This window comes from Solanum verrucosum, unplaced genomic scaffold, assembly GCF_900185275.1.
Source record: "Solanum verrucosum unplaced genomic scaffold, falcon-dt-bn FXZP01000273.1, whole genome shotgun sequence".
In the NCBI taxonomy this organism is placed as follows: Eukaryota; Viridiplantae; Streptophyta; class Magnoliopsida; order Solanales; family Solanaceae; genus Solanum; species Solanum verrucosum.
The window spans coordinates 1180152-1196574 of record NW_026020163.1 but is presented as its reverse complement, the minus strand read 5'-3'; the positions used below and the strand labels follow the sequence as shown (position 1 = coordinate 1196574).

At 33.5% G+C, this 16423-nt stretch overlaps 3 protein-coding genes across 3 annotated transcripts; 1 reads left to right on the top strand and 2 right to left on the bottom strand.

Moving 5' to 3' along the window:
* Positions 1-237: 237 nt before the first annotated feature.
* On the bottom strand, positions 238-2830 carry LOC125828581 (pyruvate dehydrogenase (acetyl-transferring) kinase, mitochondrial-like). Its single transcript, XM_049507890.1, has 6 exons — positions 2474-2830; positions 1642-1897; positions 1354-1534; positions 1112-1259; positions 799-1015; positions 238-467 (listed from the first exon to the last, which is right to left on the bottom strand). Exons 1-6 carry the CDS (start codon positions 2714-2716, stop codon positions 409-411), a joined length of 1104 nt encoding a protein of 367 aa, XP_049363847.1. The 5' UTR covers positions 2717-2830; the 3' UTR covers positions 238-408.
* A 785-nt stretch (positions 2831-3615) lies between these two features.
* On the bottom strand, positions 3616-5741 carry LOC125828533 (ubiquitin-40S ribosomal protein S27a-like). Its single transcript, XM_049507832.1, has 2 exons — positions 5631-5741; positions 3616-4261 (listed from the first exon to the last, which is right to left on the bottom strand). Exon 2 carries the CDS (start codon positions 4237-4239, stop codon positions 3769-3771), a length of 471 nt encoding a protein of 156 aa, XP_049363789.1. The 5' UTR covers positions 4240-4261; positions 5631-5741; the 3' UTR covers positions 3616-3768.
* Positions 5742-9386: 3645 nt separating this feature from the next.
* On the top strand, positions 9387-16176 carry LOC125828590 (novel plant SNARE 13-like). Its single transcript, XM_049507900.1, has 10 exons — positions 9387-9877; positions 12330-12422; positions 12867-12960; positions 13634-13671; positions 14242-14339; positions 14821-14900; positions 14973-15029; positions 15117-15209; positions 15296-15370; positions 15734-16176. The coding sequence occupies exons 1-10, from the start codon at positions 9798-9800 to the stop codon at positions 15836-15838; spliced, it is 813 nt and encodes a 270-aa protein (XP_049363857.1). The 5' UTR covers positions 9387-9797; the 3' UTR covers positions 15839-16176.
* The last annotated feature ends 247 nt before the right edge of the window (positions 16177-16423 follow it).

Genomic DNA, 16423 nt, shown 5'->3' with positions numbered 1-16423 from the left:
AAGAATCAACACAAAAAAATAATTTTCAAAAATTGGTTTACGAGTCTAGTCTATGGGTCGTAAATATAGTTTGCAGTTGTCAGACTCAGAAAACTCTACTGGGATAATCGATGGAAGGAGGCTTTTTGTAAATTTTTAAATCAAACACAGGATTAGATGGAAAGCAATAAACTAAACACTTGATAAAAAAATAATCCTTACATTACCAATCCCTGCGTTACTAATTCATATGTTACTAATCTCTGTGCTATTAATCTTTGTACCAAACATCCCTGAGCCCTAATAGAACAAAGAGGCTTTGCTACTAACATCATTTATTTGTTCCCAAAATGAGTTTTCAAAGTTCTCCCTTTGTAAGTACATTAGAATCAAATTTTCTAAACAAGATTGAGCTCCCAATGTCATACATCAAGGCAAGGGCTCTTGTGAATCTCCCAACCTCAATAAATGAAGGAAAGCATCTGTACCTGTAACGAGGTTAGAGATTTCGTTAAGGGTGTTGAAAGTTAAACAAATATGTATACACGATATAGTTTCTTGGATACGTAAAATATAACTCTTCGATGAATGCAGATATGATCAATAGAGTGGTTACCATTCAAAACTAAACGACCACCACCCTTCACACTACATGGCTACGCCACTGTTTATGTAACATCTTTTAAGTGCTAGCTATTCCTTCATCAAAATTCAGGCTAAGTTACATATACACACAATACAAATTATGCAGATGTACTCTTAATCTGTTATGGCCTGTCCTAACAACGATGCTATAATATCGAAGAATAAGTATCATACCATAGCCTTCCATCGAGAGAATCTGCAAATCCCCTCCAAAGTAACGAGCATATAAACGACTTATTGGAATTCCATAGCCATAACCAGCCATGGTGCATGCAGTAGCTGCACCAGTTGTTGTGAAGTCCTCGTCCAGCGGATTCTCAGCTGTACTGTAGAGATAAGTGAAAATTTTGGGAAGTCCACTTCTTGGTATTCCACCTCCTTCATCAGAAATCTGTATCAACGCGAGCATTCGTACTAAGTAATGTCAAAGAAAATAGCTAGACATTTTCGAATCATAGTAAGAATGGTAAATGAAAAGGGGTCATGCCTTAATGGTGACATCCTCTAAACCACCAGCAACTATTATACGAATAGGAGGGGCATCGTCATCAGAATCCATAAATCGTTCTTGTACAGCACGAGCGGAGTTCTTTACCAACTCAAAAACCATCATATGCAGATGAGATGGAACATAACTGCAGATAAAAAACATAAAACAAAGAAATAGGACCTGACAGAACTATCGTTTTGTATAACGAATGATGGTCATGATTTAAGGAGAAAGCATACGGGAATGTCAAATTAGGATCTCCGTAAATGTTAACTTCAGGTGCACTGCCATATTCACGTAAGCATATACTCCGAGCATCCTCACTGGCATCGCGTACAACCTCCAGAGGAGACATTTTTGTATGTATATATCCCACACAATTGGGAAGTGGATTAGGATCATGTAAGGCCACATGCTGCCCTGCATTTAACAAAAATTTAGCTGTGAAACCACATTTGTTAACGTTGAAATGAAACAACTTATACAAGATAAAGATCGATGCTAGAAGAATTAAGCCTGGAGCTAACCGATAAGCATACGAATCCCAATCCTAGATAAGTAAAATCGATCAAGAAACTGGTGTACTTCTTTCAAATCCTTATAATCGAATTGAGGCCGCTCTTTCTTGAGTTGTTTGACTCCCAAAGCCATCATAGGAACGACATTATTGTGCCTGACCTTAATCATCTTAACCATTTGTGTAAATTTCAAGTCATCATTTTTATCCTTTATTTCTGGATAGGATCGAAGGTCACGAAAAGAATCCAAATACCAATCACGAACCTAAAACAGAGAAAGCAACACAACATTATATACTTGTAATGTACAATATCAAACACCAGGTGACAGAATTGCATCAACATGTGTGGGAAATCGAATTTGTTGGAAATGTGGAACGGATACATATGGTTCGTAGAGCCAACTCAACTTTGGGATGCATATTGATTGATCAAACATCAGGGTGGTCTATGCCAAAAGGATGAAAATATAAGGAAAAACACCAGAATCACTAAGTAGGTGGAAACGAACGAACTATTAACAGAAGCAACAATAAGAACGTTCAAGTGTTGGTAACAGAAATAAACTCAATCTAGCAACACTGACTCAACGATCAATAACATGGGTGAAAACCATTGGAGATCAAGGTTCAAATCCCAACAACAAAGACGCGATCAAGTTGGCTTAAACAACGCCCTCATTTCTACTTTGTTTAAGCTACAATGAATCTTTCAATAACATAGATTATCTATATAAACAACACACAACTAATTTACAAGTAATTCTTCATTTTTCACACATTTTAATTTGACGAAACCAACAATAACAACATACACAATGTAATTCCACGAGTAAACCAACCTGTAAAACAGCATTCTTTGAAGACAATCCATAAGGCAGATTTTCAAGCTCAATAACTCTACGAGCAATTCGAATAGGCAACTCTTTATGAACAAATTGAGCAGAAATCAATAAATTTTTCGAAGAACCTCCAAAATTCATCATATGTTTTAAACTAACACCAGTTTGTTTCATGCTACCCCATTCCTTCACCTCCTCTGCCAATTCCTTAACAAGGCTATCACTCAGCTTCTTCTTCGCCATCAAACAAAACTCAAAAAAAAAAAAAAACACAATTTTGACAATGATAAAGTAAGAGATTTACTCTATAATCTCATAACAAAACAACATATATCAAAAATCCAAAAAATGGGGTTCATATCTACTTCAAGAATCAAAAAAGTGATTTTTGTCAATAAATGTGGATATTAATGGAAAATTTAATTGACTCATATGAAAAATTTGTTCTTTCATAGCATGGAAGAAGACAGTTACTATACTTAATGCAAAGCAATAGGATTAGAAAAGGTCAAATATACTTTCTTCAGCTTCATCTAAATATACCTCTTTTGTAATATTTTCAGTTACTCATCATTTACCTCTTTTGTTATATTTTCCGTGTAAGAATTAGTTACGCAAGATTTATAATGTAAGAAGTAGTTACGTCAAGATTTGCAATGTAAGAATTAGTTACGCAAGATTTATAATGTAAGAATTAGTTACGCAAGATTCGGTAAGATGTAGTAATTTATGTGGCAGTTATTGTAGTAGTTATTTGAATAAACATTAAATAATAGATGAATTGATTTATAGTTTATGTATGTTTATATTGTATTAGATGTGATGAATTCATAGTTACTAAATATTGTATTTGATGCGATAAATTCTGTCTATTACCAGCATATCAATTATTCATTTGTCGTTTGCTACTCAAAAGTCAAAATTGACATGTGATGTTTGAGAGCTTTTCTAGGTTTGGATTTATCACCAATTTAATTCTAACACAAAACTTGTCAGTTTGTGATTGGTTAACCAATCAAGCAAAGAGGTTTCAAGATAGCAAGTGACGATTGGAAGAAAGGTGGGATCCAAACAAAATTAATGAAACGGAAGAAATCCGAGTAAATAGAAGCACAAAAACAAAAGGTGCAATATATTTTAGCTGACAAAATCCATAGCTTCTTATAAGCTGCAAACATAATCCCATAAATCCAAATTTCATTACAACTTGTCACAAACAAGACATTAAAAGGAGAGTATAGGGACACAAATGTGGGCAAAATCTAAGATAAAGCAATAACCAAACTAACACTTCTCTAATCACCACCAGCCTTCTGGTAAACATAGGTAAGCCCACATTTACCACAATAGTGCCTATCAAAATGGTTAGCCATGAAGGTTCCAGCGCCACACTCAGCGTTGGGGCACTCCTTACGGAGCCTCTGAACCTTGCCAGAATCATCAACCTTGTAAAACTGGAGGACAGCGAGCTTAACCTTCTTCTTCTTGTGCTTGATCTTCTTAGGCTTAGTGTAAGTCTTCTTCTTACGCTTCTTGGCACCACCACGGAGACGAAGGACAAGGTGGAGGGTAGACTCCTTCTGGATGTTGTAGTCAGCTAGTGTTCGTCCATCCTCGAGCTGCTTACCGGCGAAAATCAATCGCTGTTGGTCTGGTGGAATGCCTTCCTTGTCTTGAATCTTAGCCTTAACATTGTCAATGGTGTCTGATGACTCTACCTCTAAGGTAATAGTCTTGCCCGTCAGGGTCTTAACAAAGATCTGCATTTTTCACCACTTGGTGCACCAGCTGCACAACTCAACAAAGAGCATATATTCAATATATTAATGACTACATCACAATTATAAACAAAGCGGGAGTTGACTGTATAAATCTCTTGCACTCATTTCACACTATTCCGACCAAATCAAACAAAGCACAGATATTTTATCAATCAACTAAGTCTCTATTCCAACAAAAAAAAAAAGTTTCCTTTGTCACCATTGTAACTATTCACTTCATTTTATCATAAAGCTGTAGACTATTCAATTTTATTTGAGCCAAATCACTGACTACAACTACATACAATGCATAAATACGAATATTTCTTCAATCAAAAAACTAGGCCTCTATTGCAATGAAATTATTGGAGTTCCTCTATAACCACATTAGACAAAGGGACATATATAACTTGAAGAAATCACAAGAAGCCATGATATCCTGTTTGTGAAAGGGAGTCAGCTATGAATTATATGTAACTATTCAATTATACCCGAGCCAAACTAACGACAACACCTCAATTACAAACAAAACTAACCATTTGCTCTATTTGGGTAATATCAAACAACAAACGGACATTCCATCAATCAGTTAATTAGGGTTCTATTTCTGTAACAATTAAGGCATATCTGGGGGCAATTTAAACGAACATTTGTTTTAACTTGTAAAAATCAAAACAATGATATGGGGAAAATATTTTGCTCAATTCGGGTCAAATCAAAACAATGATATGGGGAAAATATTTTGCTCAATTCGGGTCAAATCAAACAAAGAACAAATCTTTCATCGATCAATCAACTAGGCAAAATGAACAGATCTTTCATTGATCAGTCAACTAGGCATCTGTTTCAAAGAAAAAGAATGCAGTCCCTCTATAACTACGTATGTCTAGTATAGCCTAGCCCAATTTAAACGAGAAACATATATTAACATGTAAAAATCACAAGAAACAATGATATGGGGAAAATGGGGTCTAGCTATATGAATACTCTTAAGCTATTCCTTATAAAAACCATTTTGCTCGATTCGGGTCAAATCAAACAAAGAACAAATCTTTCATCAATCAATCAACTGGGCATCTGTTTCAATCAAGCAAATTGCTGTTCACCTCTATCCTAACTCAAATTAACATGTAAAAATCACTATAAATAATGATATGTGAGCAATGGGATTAGCTCTAACCATTTTGCTCAATTCGCGTCAAATCAAACAAAGAACAAATCTTTGATTAATCAATCAACTGGGCATCTATTTCAATCAACAAAATTGCAGCTCAGGTCTATTCTAGATCAAATTAACATGTAACAATTACTAAAATCACATCGAACAACGTATAATACATTTGTGTTTTACAATACAAAAGATCATTACACTGTAATTAAGAGAAATTGAAACTTACAAATTTGAAGGTGAAAAAGTGCCGCTACACTGAGAGTTGAAGGAAGAAAAATGGCGGTTAGGGTTTATGAAGAATTTATAGTTCCAATTTGGGCCCTAACTGGGCTTGCAAATAATAATCTGGGCTTGAACCCAAGACCCGTCCGTTTCAATGGGTTATCGAAATGGGATCTTTCGGTAAATTGGATCGAACGGTAGGCGTTTGAACATAAAAATTATGATATAGAAAAAAAGGTATTTGGAACTTGAGTTATGCTATTTAATTAAACGAGTGTTATTTAACATGTGATTGACGTGGCAAAAAAAAATATCAATGAGAGCACAAGTCTGAAAACTATGGGCTCGCCGGCTCGTTTGGTTATCGAGATGGAATAAGATATTTCATGAATTGAGTTATATTAAGATATTCTAGAAAACTTGTTGTCTTACCTTCTATATGTGGATAAGTAATTACACGTTATTTTATTATAATATGTATCTGAAACTAACTAATATTGATGAGTAATATTAATTCAAAACGGAAGTTATTATAGTATGTATAGTCATTGTATAGCTCATGTCGATATAGATGAATGTTTTTCGTCTGGACTTAGGAGTGTTATAACTTATAGCAATACACGTAAGTTAGGGTATTTACACTTATTATATACGACTATACACATATTATACATAAAGAGTGTTTGGAATGGGAAAAAATAATGTGTCAAGAGAATTTATATGTAATCTAGTAAAACAATATGAAATTTCATAAATATAACGTTGTATAATATTATATATTGAGATACATAACGTAATATTTTATGTTGAAATATATATCTTTGAAACTTTCAAAATTTGTTCATAAATCGCATTCGTTGAATACGTTTTATTCCTTATTCTATCATCTCTGTTTTTGCTTGTTATTTTTTTCTTCCAGTGAATTGTATTTCACTTTTAGAGAATTGTATTCCTTATTTCATTGTAAAATTTGATAGGAAAAGTGTTTGTTGAAGCAAAATTATCAACTTAACTTTTGATTCTTGTGTATTATTTTTAATTATTATTATATAGTTTTAATTCGGTATTTGTTACTCGTTTTGAGGTATGGAATTTTATTTTTTTGGGGCTAAAATATTCCTGATCTCTTAAAATGAATTTTGTACCTAAAGCTCAAACATGAGACTTCTGATTAGAAAAAGAGCAATATATATATATATATATATATATATATATATATATACACTAAAATTGAATTCGTACTAAAGAACCACATTGAGGAAATTTGAACTCGCATCAAAAAGTCTTATGGATAAAACTTTCTCAGACTAACTCTCTCAAATTATTGGCAATCGAGTGTACATTGAACTATCTGTCATAAAGACTGAATGGGGTGAGAAGATAATAATAGATATTGAAAATATATATTGCTTCTTTTGTATAACTCATGTAGATATAAATGAATGTTTTTAGCGGGGGAGTATTATAGCAATTTAAGACTTGAGTTAGGAATTTTTTTTAATTAGGGGTATAACAGTAACTTAAGATTTAGGTTGGGGAATTCGTGATTTTAAAAAATAGATATAGGTATACACTTACTATATATGACTATACACATACATAAAGAGTATATTTAGAATGAAAGAAAAAAAATATAAAACATGTCAAGAGAATTTATATGTAACCTAGTAAAATAGTATGAATTTCCATAGATAATATTACATAATATTATATATTAAAATACGTGACGTATCATTTTATGTTGAACTGTATCTTTTGTAAATTTCAATTTTGTTCATAAATCGCATTCGTCGAATGCGTTTTATTCCTCATTCGCTTTGGTAGCATTTTCAGCTGATCAGCAAACTATTTTTCGTCTTATACTTTTTTTCCTTAGAGATTTAATTCTGAATCTTGGTCGACCATTATTCGTATTCAATCAATTCACCCGTTGTTAGATAGTGTTATACAATTATAATTTTGAATGATACAACCTATAAGAAATTGTGGGGTACGGGGTAGAGCTACTATGAAAAGATAGGCGAAATGCTAAAATAGAACTATTAAACAATAAGTAAAGACAAAATAAGAAGAAAATATTAAGGTAACGACACGATCATACCAAATCGATCGTTATACAAAATGAATTTTTTCATCGTTACCTAACGATGAATTTAAATAATACGATACAATAAAATTTAAGTGACAATCAAAATAAATAATATACTGAAGCTAACAGAGTAACAGTACAACAGATAATAACCATCCAAATAAGGTATTGCATTTGGTTATTGGGATGGAATAAATAAGAATATTATATAGAAGGCATGATACATAACCCATGATCTTTAACTTGGCGTCAGCTGACAACTATGATCTTTAACTTTGGGTGTGCACAAGTAGACACTTAAACTTGTATAAAATTGAACAAATATAGACATTCGTCCTACATGACACCCTGCATGAAAAATTTGTGTCCTATGTGGTGTACTACATGTATTATGCCATGTATGACGCATGTGTCTACTTGTTCAATTTTATACAAATTTAAGGGTCTACTTGTGCACACTCAAAGATGGAGGACATAGTTATCCGTTGAAGCCAAGTTAAGGGTCATGTTTATGTATTATGCCTATATAGAATTAGTTATTTCATTTTTATATTAACACTATTCAAACTTAATTAATATCCAAAAATATAACTAATACATGATAATTGGAATTGCCTTTTAAGATAAAAGATTTATCAAAAATAACTTTTCTATTTTTTAGATAATTTTATATGCGTATAATCCTATCTTTCCTAAATTTTATTTTATGAAATTACATTGAACATGCTATTATTGTTGAACTAGAATAATTTAGGACGAACAACAATTTTAAAAAGAAAATAGTCATTGAAAAATATTGCAATAATGGACTTGTTAACGGTAATGAAATATTGTTTCTTGAAAGCTATAGGTAGTAGTTATAATAATGTCAATTCATTTCTTAGTTTGACCCCACTTTGAATTGTTGAAATAACTATAATTTTGTATTGAAGACATTTTTTCCCAAAATTCAATTCTTATATGATCTAAAGCAAATGAACAGATTATAGTTCATAATAAAATATCGAAATATCTTAAGACATTATATTGATAAATAATATATTTTCATATTTCTTTATAAATAAATGTTTATGATTATAAATGTTCAAACACATATAATTTTATAAAAATTCATTAATCAATTTCATGGTATATAAATTCCCTTCATGTCAAAGTATTGAGTTTTCTTTCTTTTTAAAATATAAACTTATAAATCAAGCTTCACATTTTAAAAAAATTGATATCATAATATGAAGATTCAAATTACGATCCCAAATTACATGTGATATCATTACTTTATGTCATATGTTTAAACAAAAGCTAAGTCCAACTGAAACTAATAATATAAGTGGTATACATTTTAGCGAGAAAGTCCCACATTGAGAAATTTTCAACTCACGTGGAAGTTTCATATTAGAGATAAAATGTAAAATATTTCTTAATTAAGACGACTTTATATCTAATATTCAAACTCAAAACTTAACAATTAAGATTTACTTATCATTTCATCTCAACTTTCGTCGATAATAGAAATTACATCATAGGACGGCAAAACTCACGAGCAAACTTGACTTTTGTCAATAGAAATAATATCATAGGACCATAAAATTAACAAGCAGACCCGAACACCGCAGTTATAAAACCAAAGTTATGTTAGCAAACTTATATGCAAGGGTGTCATGTGCACAACACCTCATTGACAAGAAAGAGAAAAGAGAAAAAAAACAGAAAAAAGTGACCATTGGCAGCCTGTATTTCCATCATTATTTTTGCTTAATACCAAACACACAAATTAAAATTAGTTCTCTTTTCCCCTTTTTCCTCTTCAAGAACCCTAAAAACCATCCCAAATCCAATTTTCCCCTCTTTGGGTTTTGTTCCTTGTCAAAAAAAACCCCATAAAATCCTCAATCATTCCATCTTTAGAACCCTCAGTTTTCAATTTCAGTTTTTTTTGGTGTAAAATGGGATGAATTCTGTGAAATTTTGAGTTTTGGGGAGTTGGGTGTTTGTAATTTCATTTGCCGGTGAAGAATTTGTTTGGGTTCTAACCGGCGGTGAAGGAAGAAGAAGAGAAAAAAGGGGATAACGATTGCTCAAAAAATGGCGAATTTGGACTTACAAATGAACCCACAAATGGAACAGATCCATGGAGAGATTCGGGATAATTTCCGAGCTCTAGCGTAATTTTCTCGTCTTTATTGTCACAATTTAATGAATAATTGCAGTTTTTTTTGGCTCTTTTTGTTGTGCATTGTTTATGTTTGGATGTGTAAATTTGAATGATAGGGCCTCGAATGAATCGGGAAGGGTATTGAGCATTTGTACAGCCAATTTCATTAAGTTTGGGATTGAGTCGTAGTTGTTATAAGTGTTGTTTGTTGTACTATATATAAAAATGGAATCTTTGAGTTTTTTGAGGCTTGTAGTGTAGTATAGAGTAGTTAATTGAGATATTATTGGATATAATGAAATATGATTGGCTTTCCTTTGTGGGATAAGCTTTGAGTTTAATGTTTTTATTCGATGAAATGAAAGTAGCCTCACTCTTGTATGCGGAATAGCTACTCCGAAAAAACATGGATGACTGGAATTTTGTATTATTTTTCTATTTTGGTCTTCACTGACGTGCATGTTCAAAAATATAGAACTTGGCTAAAGGAAGATGGTGGTGGTACGTGAACAGTTAGACCAAAATAATATTCTAATTATGACAGAATTTATATTGCTGACCCGTCTAATTTGGGATTGAGGTTTAGTGCATCAATTGATTTGAAGTTGCGGGTGGAATTATGCCTACGTGCATGTGTGAAAGCGCAGAGCTTGGATAAAGCAAGAGTGTTGCATAAATTGATAATGAGACTACACATAGTCTAATCACGATATAGAGGATTTTGTGTAGCTTATCCCGACTAGTTTCACTGAGAGTTAGTTAATTGATTGATCTGAAGTTGGATGAGGTGGGGGTTTCAGTTAGAAATTTAAGTTAGTTCGTGGCGGAGCTCTGGGTAGATGTCTTGTAAGATTTCATGAATTTCAATCATGGATTCATTATCCTCCGTGTCATTATTTTTGTTGGTTAGCCAATCTGCTAAGTTGTTATAGTAGCTTAAACTCTTTTTTGTGACCAATGACTATCGAGTTACTGCTCTTGCTGTCGGAGCCCCTTTTACCATTTTAGCTAGTCAAATAACCTTATGCATTCAGAATATAAGGACCTAAGTTAAATGACTATGCTCTTTGATGGCTATTGCTAAATGAACCATCTTAATGGATAAACTGGTCCGTTTTACTAAGTGCTGTACTTTGGAACAATAACACACTATAGATTATTGTGATATCCCAAATTTAATGCTTTCATATGTCATCCATTTTGTCCATAAGTATTATTTTCTTCTCTGTCCATTATAGTGCTTGTCGTAGCTATGGTTAAAGTAGTAAAATATTGAAGGTTGATATGATAAATGGTAAAATATTGAAAGATTTATATGACTATGAATACATGCCTAATTGAAACTTTCTAGATCATTATATAATGCACTAAACAATGTACATTTTCCCCCCAACACTAGCTCATGTACAAACTAGTTTATCAACCTCAGAGCGGAAAGCGCCTTCTTCTTATTAATAAAAAGGATGTACTTTTTCTTAATGACGGTGGTGTTTGGGCCAACTTGCGCTCACCTCATCTATTCGACCGAGTACTTGCTAGCTCCTACCATCATAGGTAGTGGGTAACTTCGCCCACCAAGGCTTAGGCAAGTGCGATCACCTAGTGTTTTTTTGCCTCCATCGAGATTTGAGTTTTAGATCTCATTGGATCTCCTCCCACCTCATTGACCACTAAATCACACTTTTTGGTTTGTGGATGTACTTGGAAACAATACATTTTTTTAAAAATGGTAACAGCTTTTATATCCCTAAATGCACAAAAGGCTGTGTGAGCCATATTTACGGAGATATAAGATTACCAAAAGTATTCTTCCTTACGGGCACTCTAGTACTTGTAATAGGGACTCAGTGTCATCTATATGCTCTTGTTTTCACCAAAAATGAAACAACATGATACAATTTAATTTATATTCTGGATTGAGTTTCTCTTATCTTTAAAACATCGTGAGTTCCTCTCTGTCCATATAGTCCTCCATATACAGGCGGTATTATGACCTATCTTCTTTTCTGTTCTGTTATTCTTCCACTTTTATGCCAGCTTTACAAAAAGTCCAGAGTTCATCTTGGCATTGTCCAACTCAAACCTATCATAGCTGGAAAAATGTCCTGTAGTTGTGCAGTCACTTTGCAATGTAAAAAAACAAATTGCTATTTGTTTCTGCATCTTTACTTGAAACAAATACATTAGTTTAATGGATCGAGAAAGGTTGGAATTAGATCTGCAAAGATATATTAGTTAACTCATTTGTTTTAGCCATGGTACCGCCCTGTTCTAGCTTGACATTAAGGCATAGCAGTAGTAGTTGTTACTTTTGCAGCATGTCGTTCATTATCTATATCAAAACTTCTCTTCTCTTCCGTATAACATTTCGGTTCCTTAACAAGCATGCATGTGCATGTCCTTAATCATTTCTTTTCATGAAATGTACACTAATTTGCACATCTTTTTCTGTGTTTCCTCAGAAATGGCTTTCAAAAGCTGGATAAGATCAAAGATTCCAATAGACAGAGTAAACAGTTGGAAGAACTTACTGGAAAGATGAGAGAGTGTAAAAGGTAACATTTTTTTTTTTTTTTTTTATCTTTTACCTAATTTCATACTTGTATAGCTGGAAATACACACCTTTTACCGGTGAAATGTTTGGTCCTTCCATTTATTTTTTTTTAAAATTTACATTTGATCCTTCAAAATGTATATCAGGAATTCCAGCTATTAGCATACTGGATTTATGTCTCAGCCGAATAAAATTCCTCAATACCTACCAAAATAAATTATAGTATTATTTATCTTGATCAAAAGTAATTATAGTATTTATTTGGTCTTGAATTTAAACTGCTGTTTTCAACTTCTTATTTCTATTTAATATTGTTATTAGACTTAGAGTGTTTACTCTCTCATCAGAAATAATGCTGGTTCGTGAATTATCTCTTGGGTAGTGAATAATTAGTTTCCATGTTAGGGTGATTGTTAATACTTTTACTTTCCCATTCTTCTTTTAGGTTAGTTAAAGAGTTTGATCGTGAGATTAAAGATGAGGAGAGTAAAAGTCCTCCCGAGGTCAACAAACAACTCAATGATGAGAAGCAATCAATGGTAAGTTGGATCTCTTATTAAGAAAAGGAGTATATTGGGGATCTCAATTGAGCTTGAAGTGGTAAGCAGCGCATGTACTCCAATGATGGTTATCTTAGTTTATTCTGTGAACCTGTGCTAACTTCTTTTCATCCATTTCCCTTCCTGTGCACTGCATGATGACACTGCCGTTGTAAATATAAGTGTCCATTACCTTTGCAAGAGAAACAATTTTTCGTTTTGATTTAGTTAATGTTGTTACTTTTGGCAGTGATGTTTTGTGTAACTTAACTTTCAATAATAGGGCTACTCGATGAGAAATGAGTTTCTAATTGGCATTGCAATTTGCAGCTTTGGTGCCACTCTCATTTCCTTCTTGTTTTCCATGTTTTGCTTTACCATTAAGCTTTCTGTGATCCATATAACACAGACAACGGATCCTATACATATACTTCAAAACCATCATGTTATTGTCTTTTGGTGTGTGCCTTTTTTTATCAATTGCAAACTTCACTATTCGACTTTGGATATACATAAAGAGGCTGTTGCAAAGCGATCAAGATATGTGGGTGGCTAATATGAATTTTGGGCACTGCCTTTGCGAGACTACACATTTGTTTGGTCGATTCACTATACTAATATTACACATACCAGTTCTGTGGGACACTGCTCTAATTTTTTTTTAATTTTGCAGATCAAAGAGCTAAACTCATATGTGGCCTTGAGAAAAACGTGAGTTCTCAACAAATTTATTCTTTTTTCCACACTAGTTTCTGCTCCCAGGAAATTTTCTTCTCTTTTGTCTCAACTTGCATGCTGTTTCACATGTTGTGTAGAATGTTTGGAAGTTGGATATGTTAATGAACTTTTACATTTGCATGACTTTGTTTGCGAATTATATAATGTGTATACACAAGCGCCGACTCAAGGCTGCAATCCCTTATACATCAATAGGCCCTTTCTACTCAATAAAGTCACTCCTTCCACAAAAAATGAATGACATGGCTCGTCCACGAAGATAAAACCGTCAAATTTTGGGATTTGTTTCTGACATCAATTGGATTGACTTCTGGAGAAGAAAATTTCTTTCATTGGGAAACTATACAAAAGTACTATGAATCCACATTTTAAAGAAGTATTTAGAAAGTTAAAGAGAAATATGGCTAATGAAATCTAAAGCAGTCTCAAGAAAAGAGTTCCTAAAACCTGATGTTGGTCCTTCATTATCTAGTTTGTTCAGGTTCTTTGATAAATAAACGTTTGGTTTTTGTTACCTCATTCTTTCAATTGGCTGGGGTGCAGGTATATGAGCAGTCTTGGCAATAAGAGGGTTGAACTATTTGATATGGGAGCAGGTGGAAGTGAACCAACAGCGGAGGAAAACGTTCAGATGGCATCAGGTTGGAACAATAACCTATTATTCTTAGATTTTCAGATGGAAACATTTATTTTCCAATTATTCTAGGGAGCATATTTGTAAGGTTCTGAGTTCTGACTTTGTTTTCCCAGCTTCTCTTTTCCAATTATTCTTGGACTTTCAGATGGAAGCATTTCTTTGAAGTTATTTTTGTTAGATTTCCCAGTGTAGATCTTAATATGCATGACTTTATGTTATACTAGTGACCCTAAAAAACACATATTTGGGCACTCTTGAATGTGTAATCCACCTGCTGTTCATTCAACTACATTTGTTCCTTAAATCCATGACTTAAAAGAACAAAGGGCCGAGGGTATAAACTCACTGCGCCTGTTGATTCATGATTACTGAGGATTCCAATTTCACGTTCCTTAGTTGTAGAGAAGAATCTGAACTGAGAATGCATCTAAGCAACTTGTGGACTCGCTATACTGGTCTTCTCATTCATTTTAATCTTCTTGCAGAAATGTCAAATCAGGAGCTCATCAGTGCTGGAAATAAGACAATGGATGAAACTGATCAAGCCATTGAACGCTCCAAACAGGTTCAGTAGTTCATTTTAACGTTGTTTCAGCATATCTACCATCCGTATCTTAAGCTTATTTCTACTCTGTAGGTTGTTCACCAAACAATTGAAGTGGGAACACAAACTGCTACTACCTTGAAAGGCCAAGTGAGTATCATTGCAATTATTCATTTCCTTTGATTTGTTTTGTCTTAGAATAACCATCTAATTTTTTGTAGTCTCTTTGTTATGTAGACTGATCAAATGGGTCGTGTTGTCAATGAGCTTGACACAATTCACTTCTCCATTAAAAAAGCATCCCAGCTTGTCAAGGAAATTGGACGGCAGGTATGTTGTAAAATCCCCATATTTATGAAGTGTTTTGTGTTCTTTCATCTTTTTTGATTAATTAATCTAGCTCCCAACTTTTTCAGGTTGCCACGGATAAATGCATCATGCTTTTCCTCTTCCTCATTGTCTGTGGTGTAGTTGCCATAATTGTTGTGAAGGTAGTTTCTCATACCATGGATTAGTTGAAGTAAATAAACATATCATATAATCATGGGGGACTCCCACAGTTTTGAAGCGGAAAGTTCAACTTTATATCTATATATACAAATATGTTACCTTCTCAACAAAATAATAAACATATCATAGATATCCTTGCTGCGCTTTTCAACTCAAGAGCATATGTTGATGCATAAAAGAGCTCGTATCTACTACGCAAGTGTTACTTGTAGGTGGTGATATCTTCAAGCTCTTAGTACTCTTAGCCACTTTCTGCCTAGAACTCTGCAATCTTTTAAGCGTTTGCTTGATTACATGTAGATACTGTGTTTTACAGCCGAATTTCTCTGTTCTTGTGTTTACAGATTGTGAATCCTCACAACAAGGATATAAGGGATATCCCCGGACTGGCACCTCCAGCACCTGCAAGGAGATTGCTATATCTAAGGCCCGGACAAGATTTCATGTAAATCTTTAAGGACGGATCCATCCAATTTTCTATATGGTACCACTGTAAAGAAGTATCAGAGGAATGCTATTCGTGGAGAGCTGCTCGTTTACTGTGATCTCCCTGTCTAAGTTGTGCATACCGTAGTTGCTCTGTTGTGCATTTCTTTTTCCTTTCCATTCCATTCCATTCCATTTTCTATTATGTAAATCTTACACAATATTTGTCCTGTATTCCCCTTTTTTTTTGCATTTTATGATGCATTGGATTCATTATGTAACCTCTTGGAGTGTTAGAAGAGTTGCAAGCAGACAAAGAGAACACCAATATACTACTCATATGCTATTTCTTTTCTCTTCATGTATGTATGTATGTATGTCCAACAATGGTGTTTTGATGTCGAATTAGACAACTATGTGAACGAGTTACGATTATTTACTTATCTTTGAAATGTTAAATCCTTCTTCTGGAGACAATGGTGGCCTTACCCCCCTTCCCCCTTGGTGATTTGAAACTGCTATAACACAAGAACTTAGAGAAATATCCATGGTGCTAACTGTCTTTGAGGACATTTCTGAAGAATGATCATAGTGTAAATTTGCAGTGC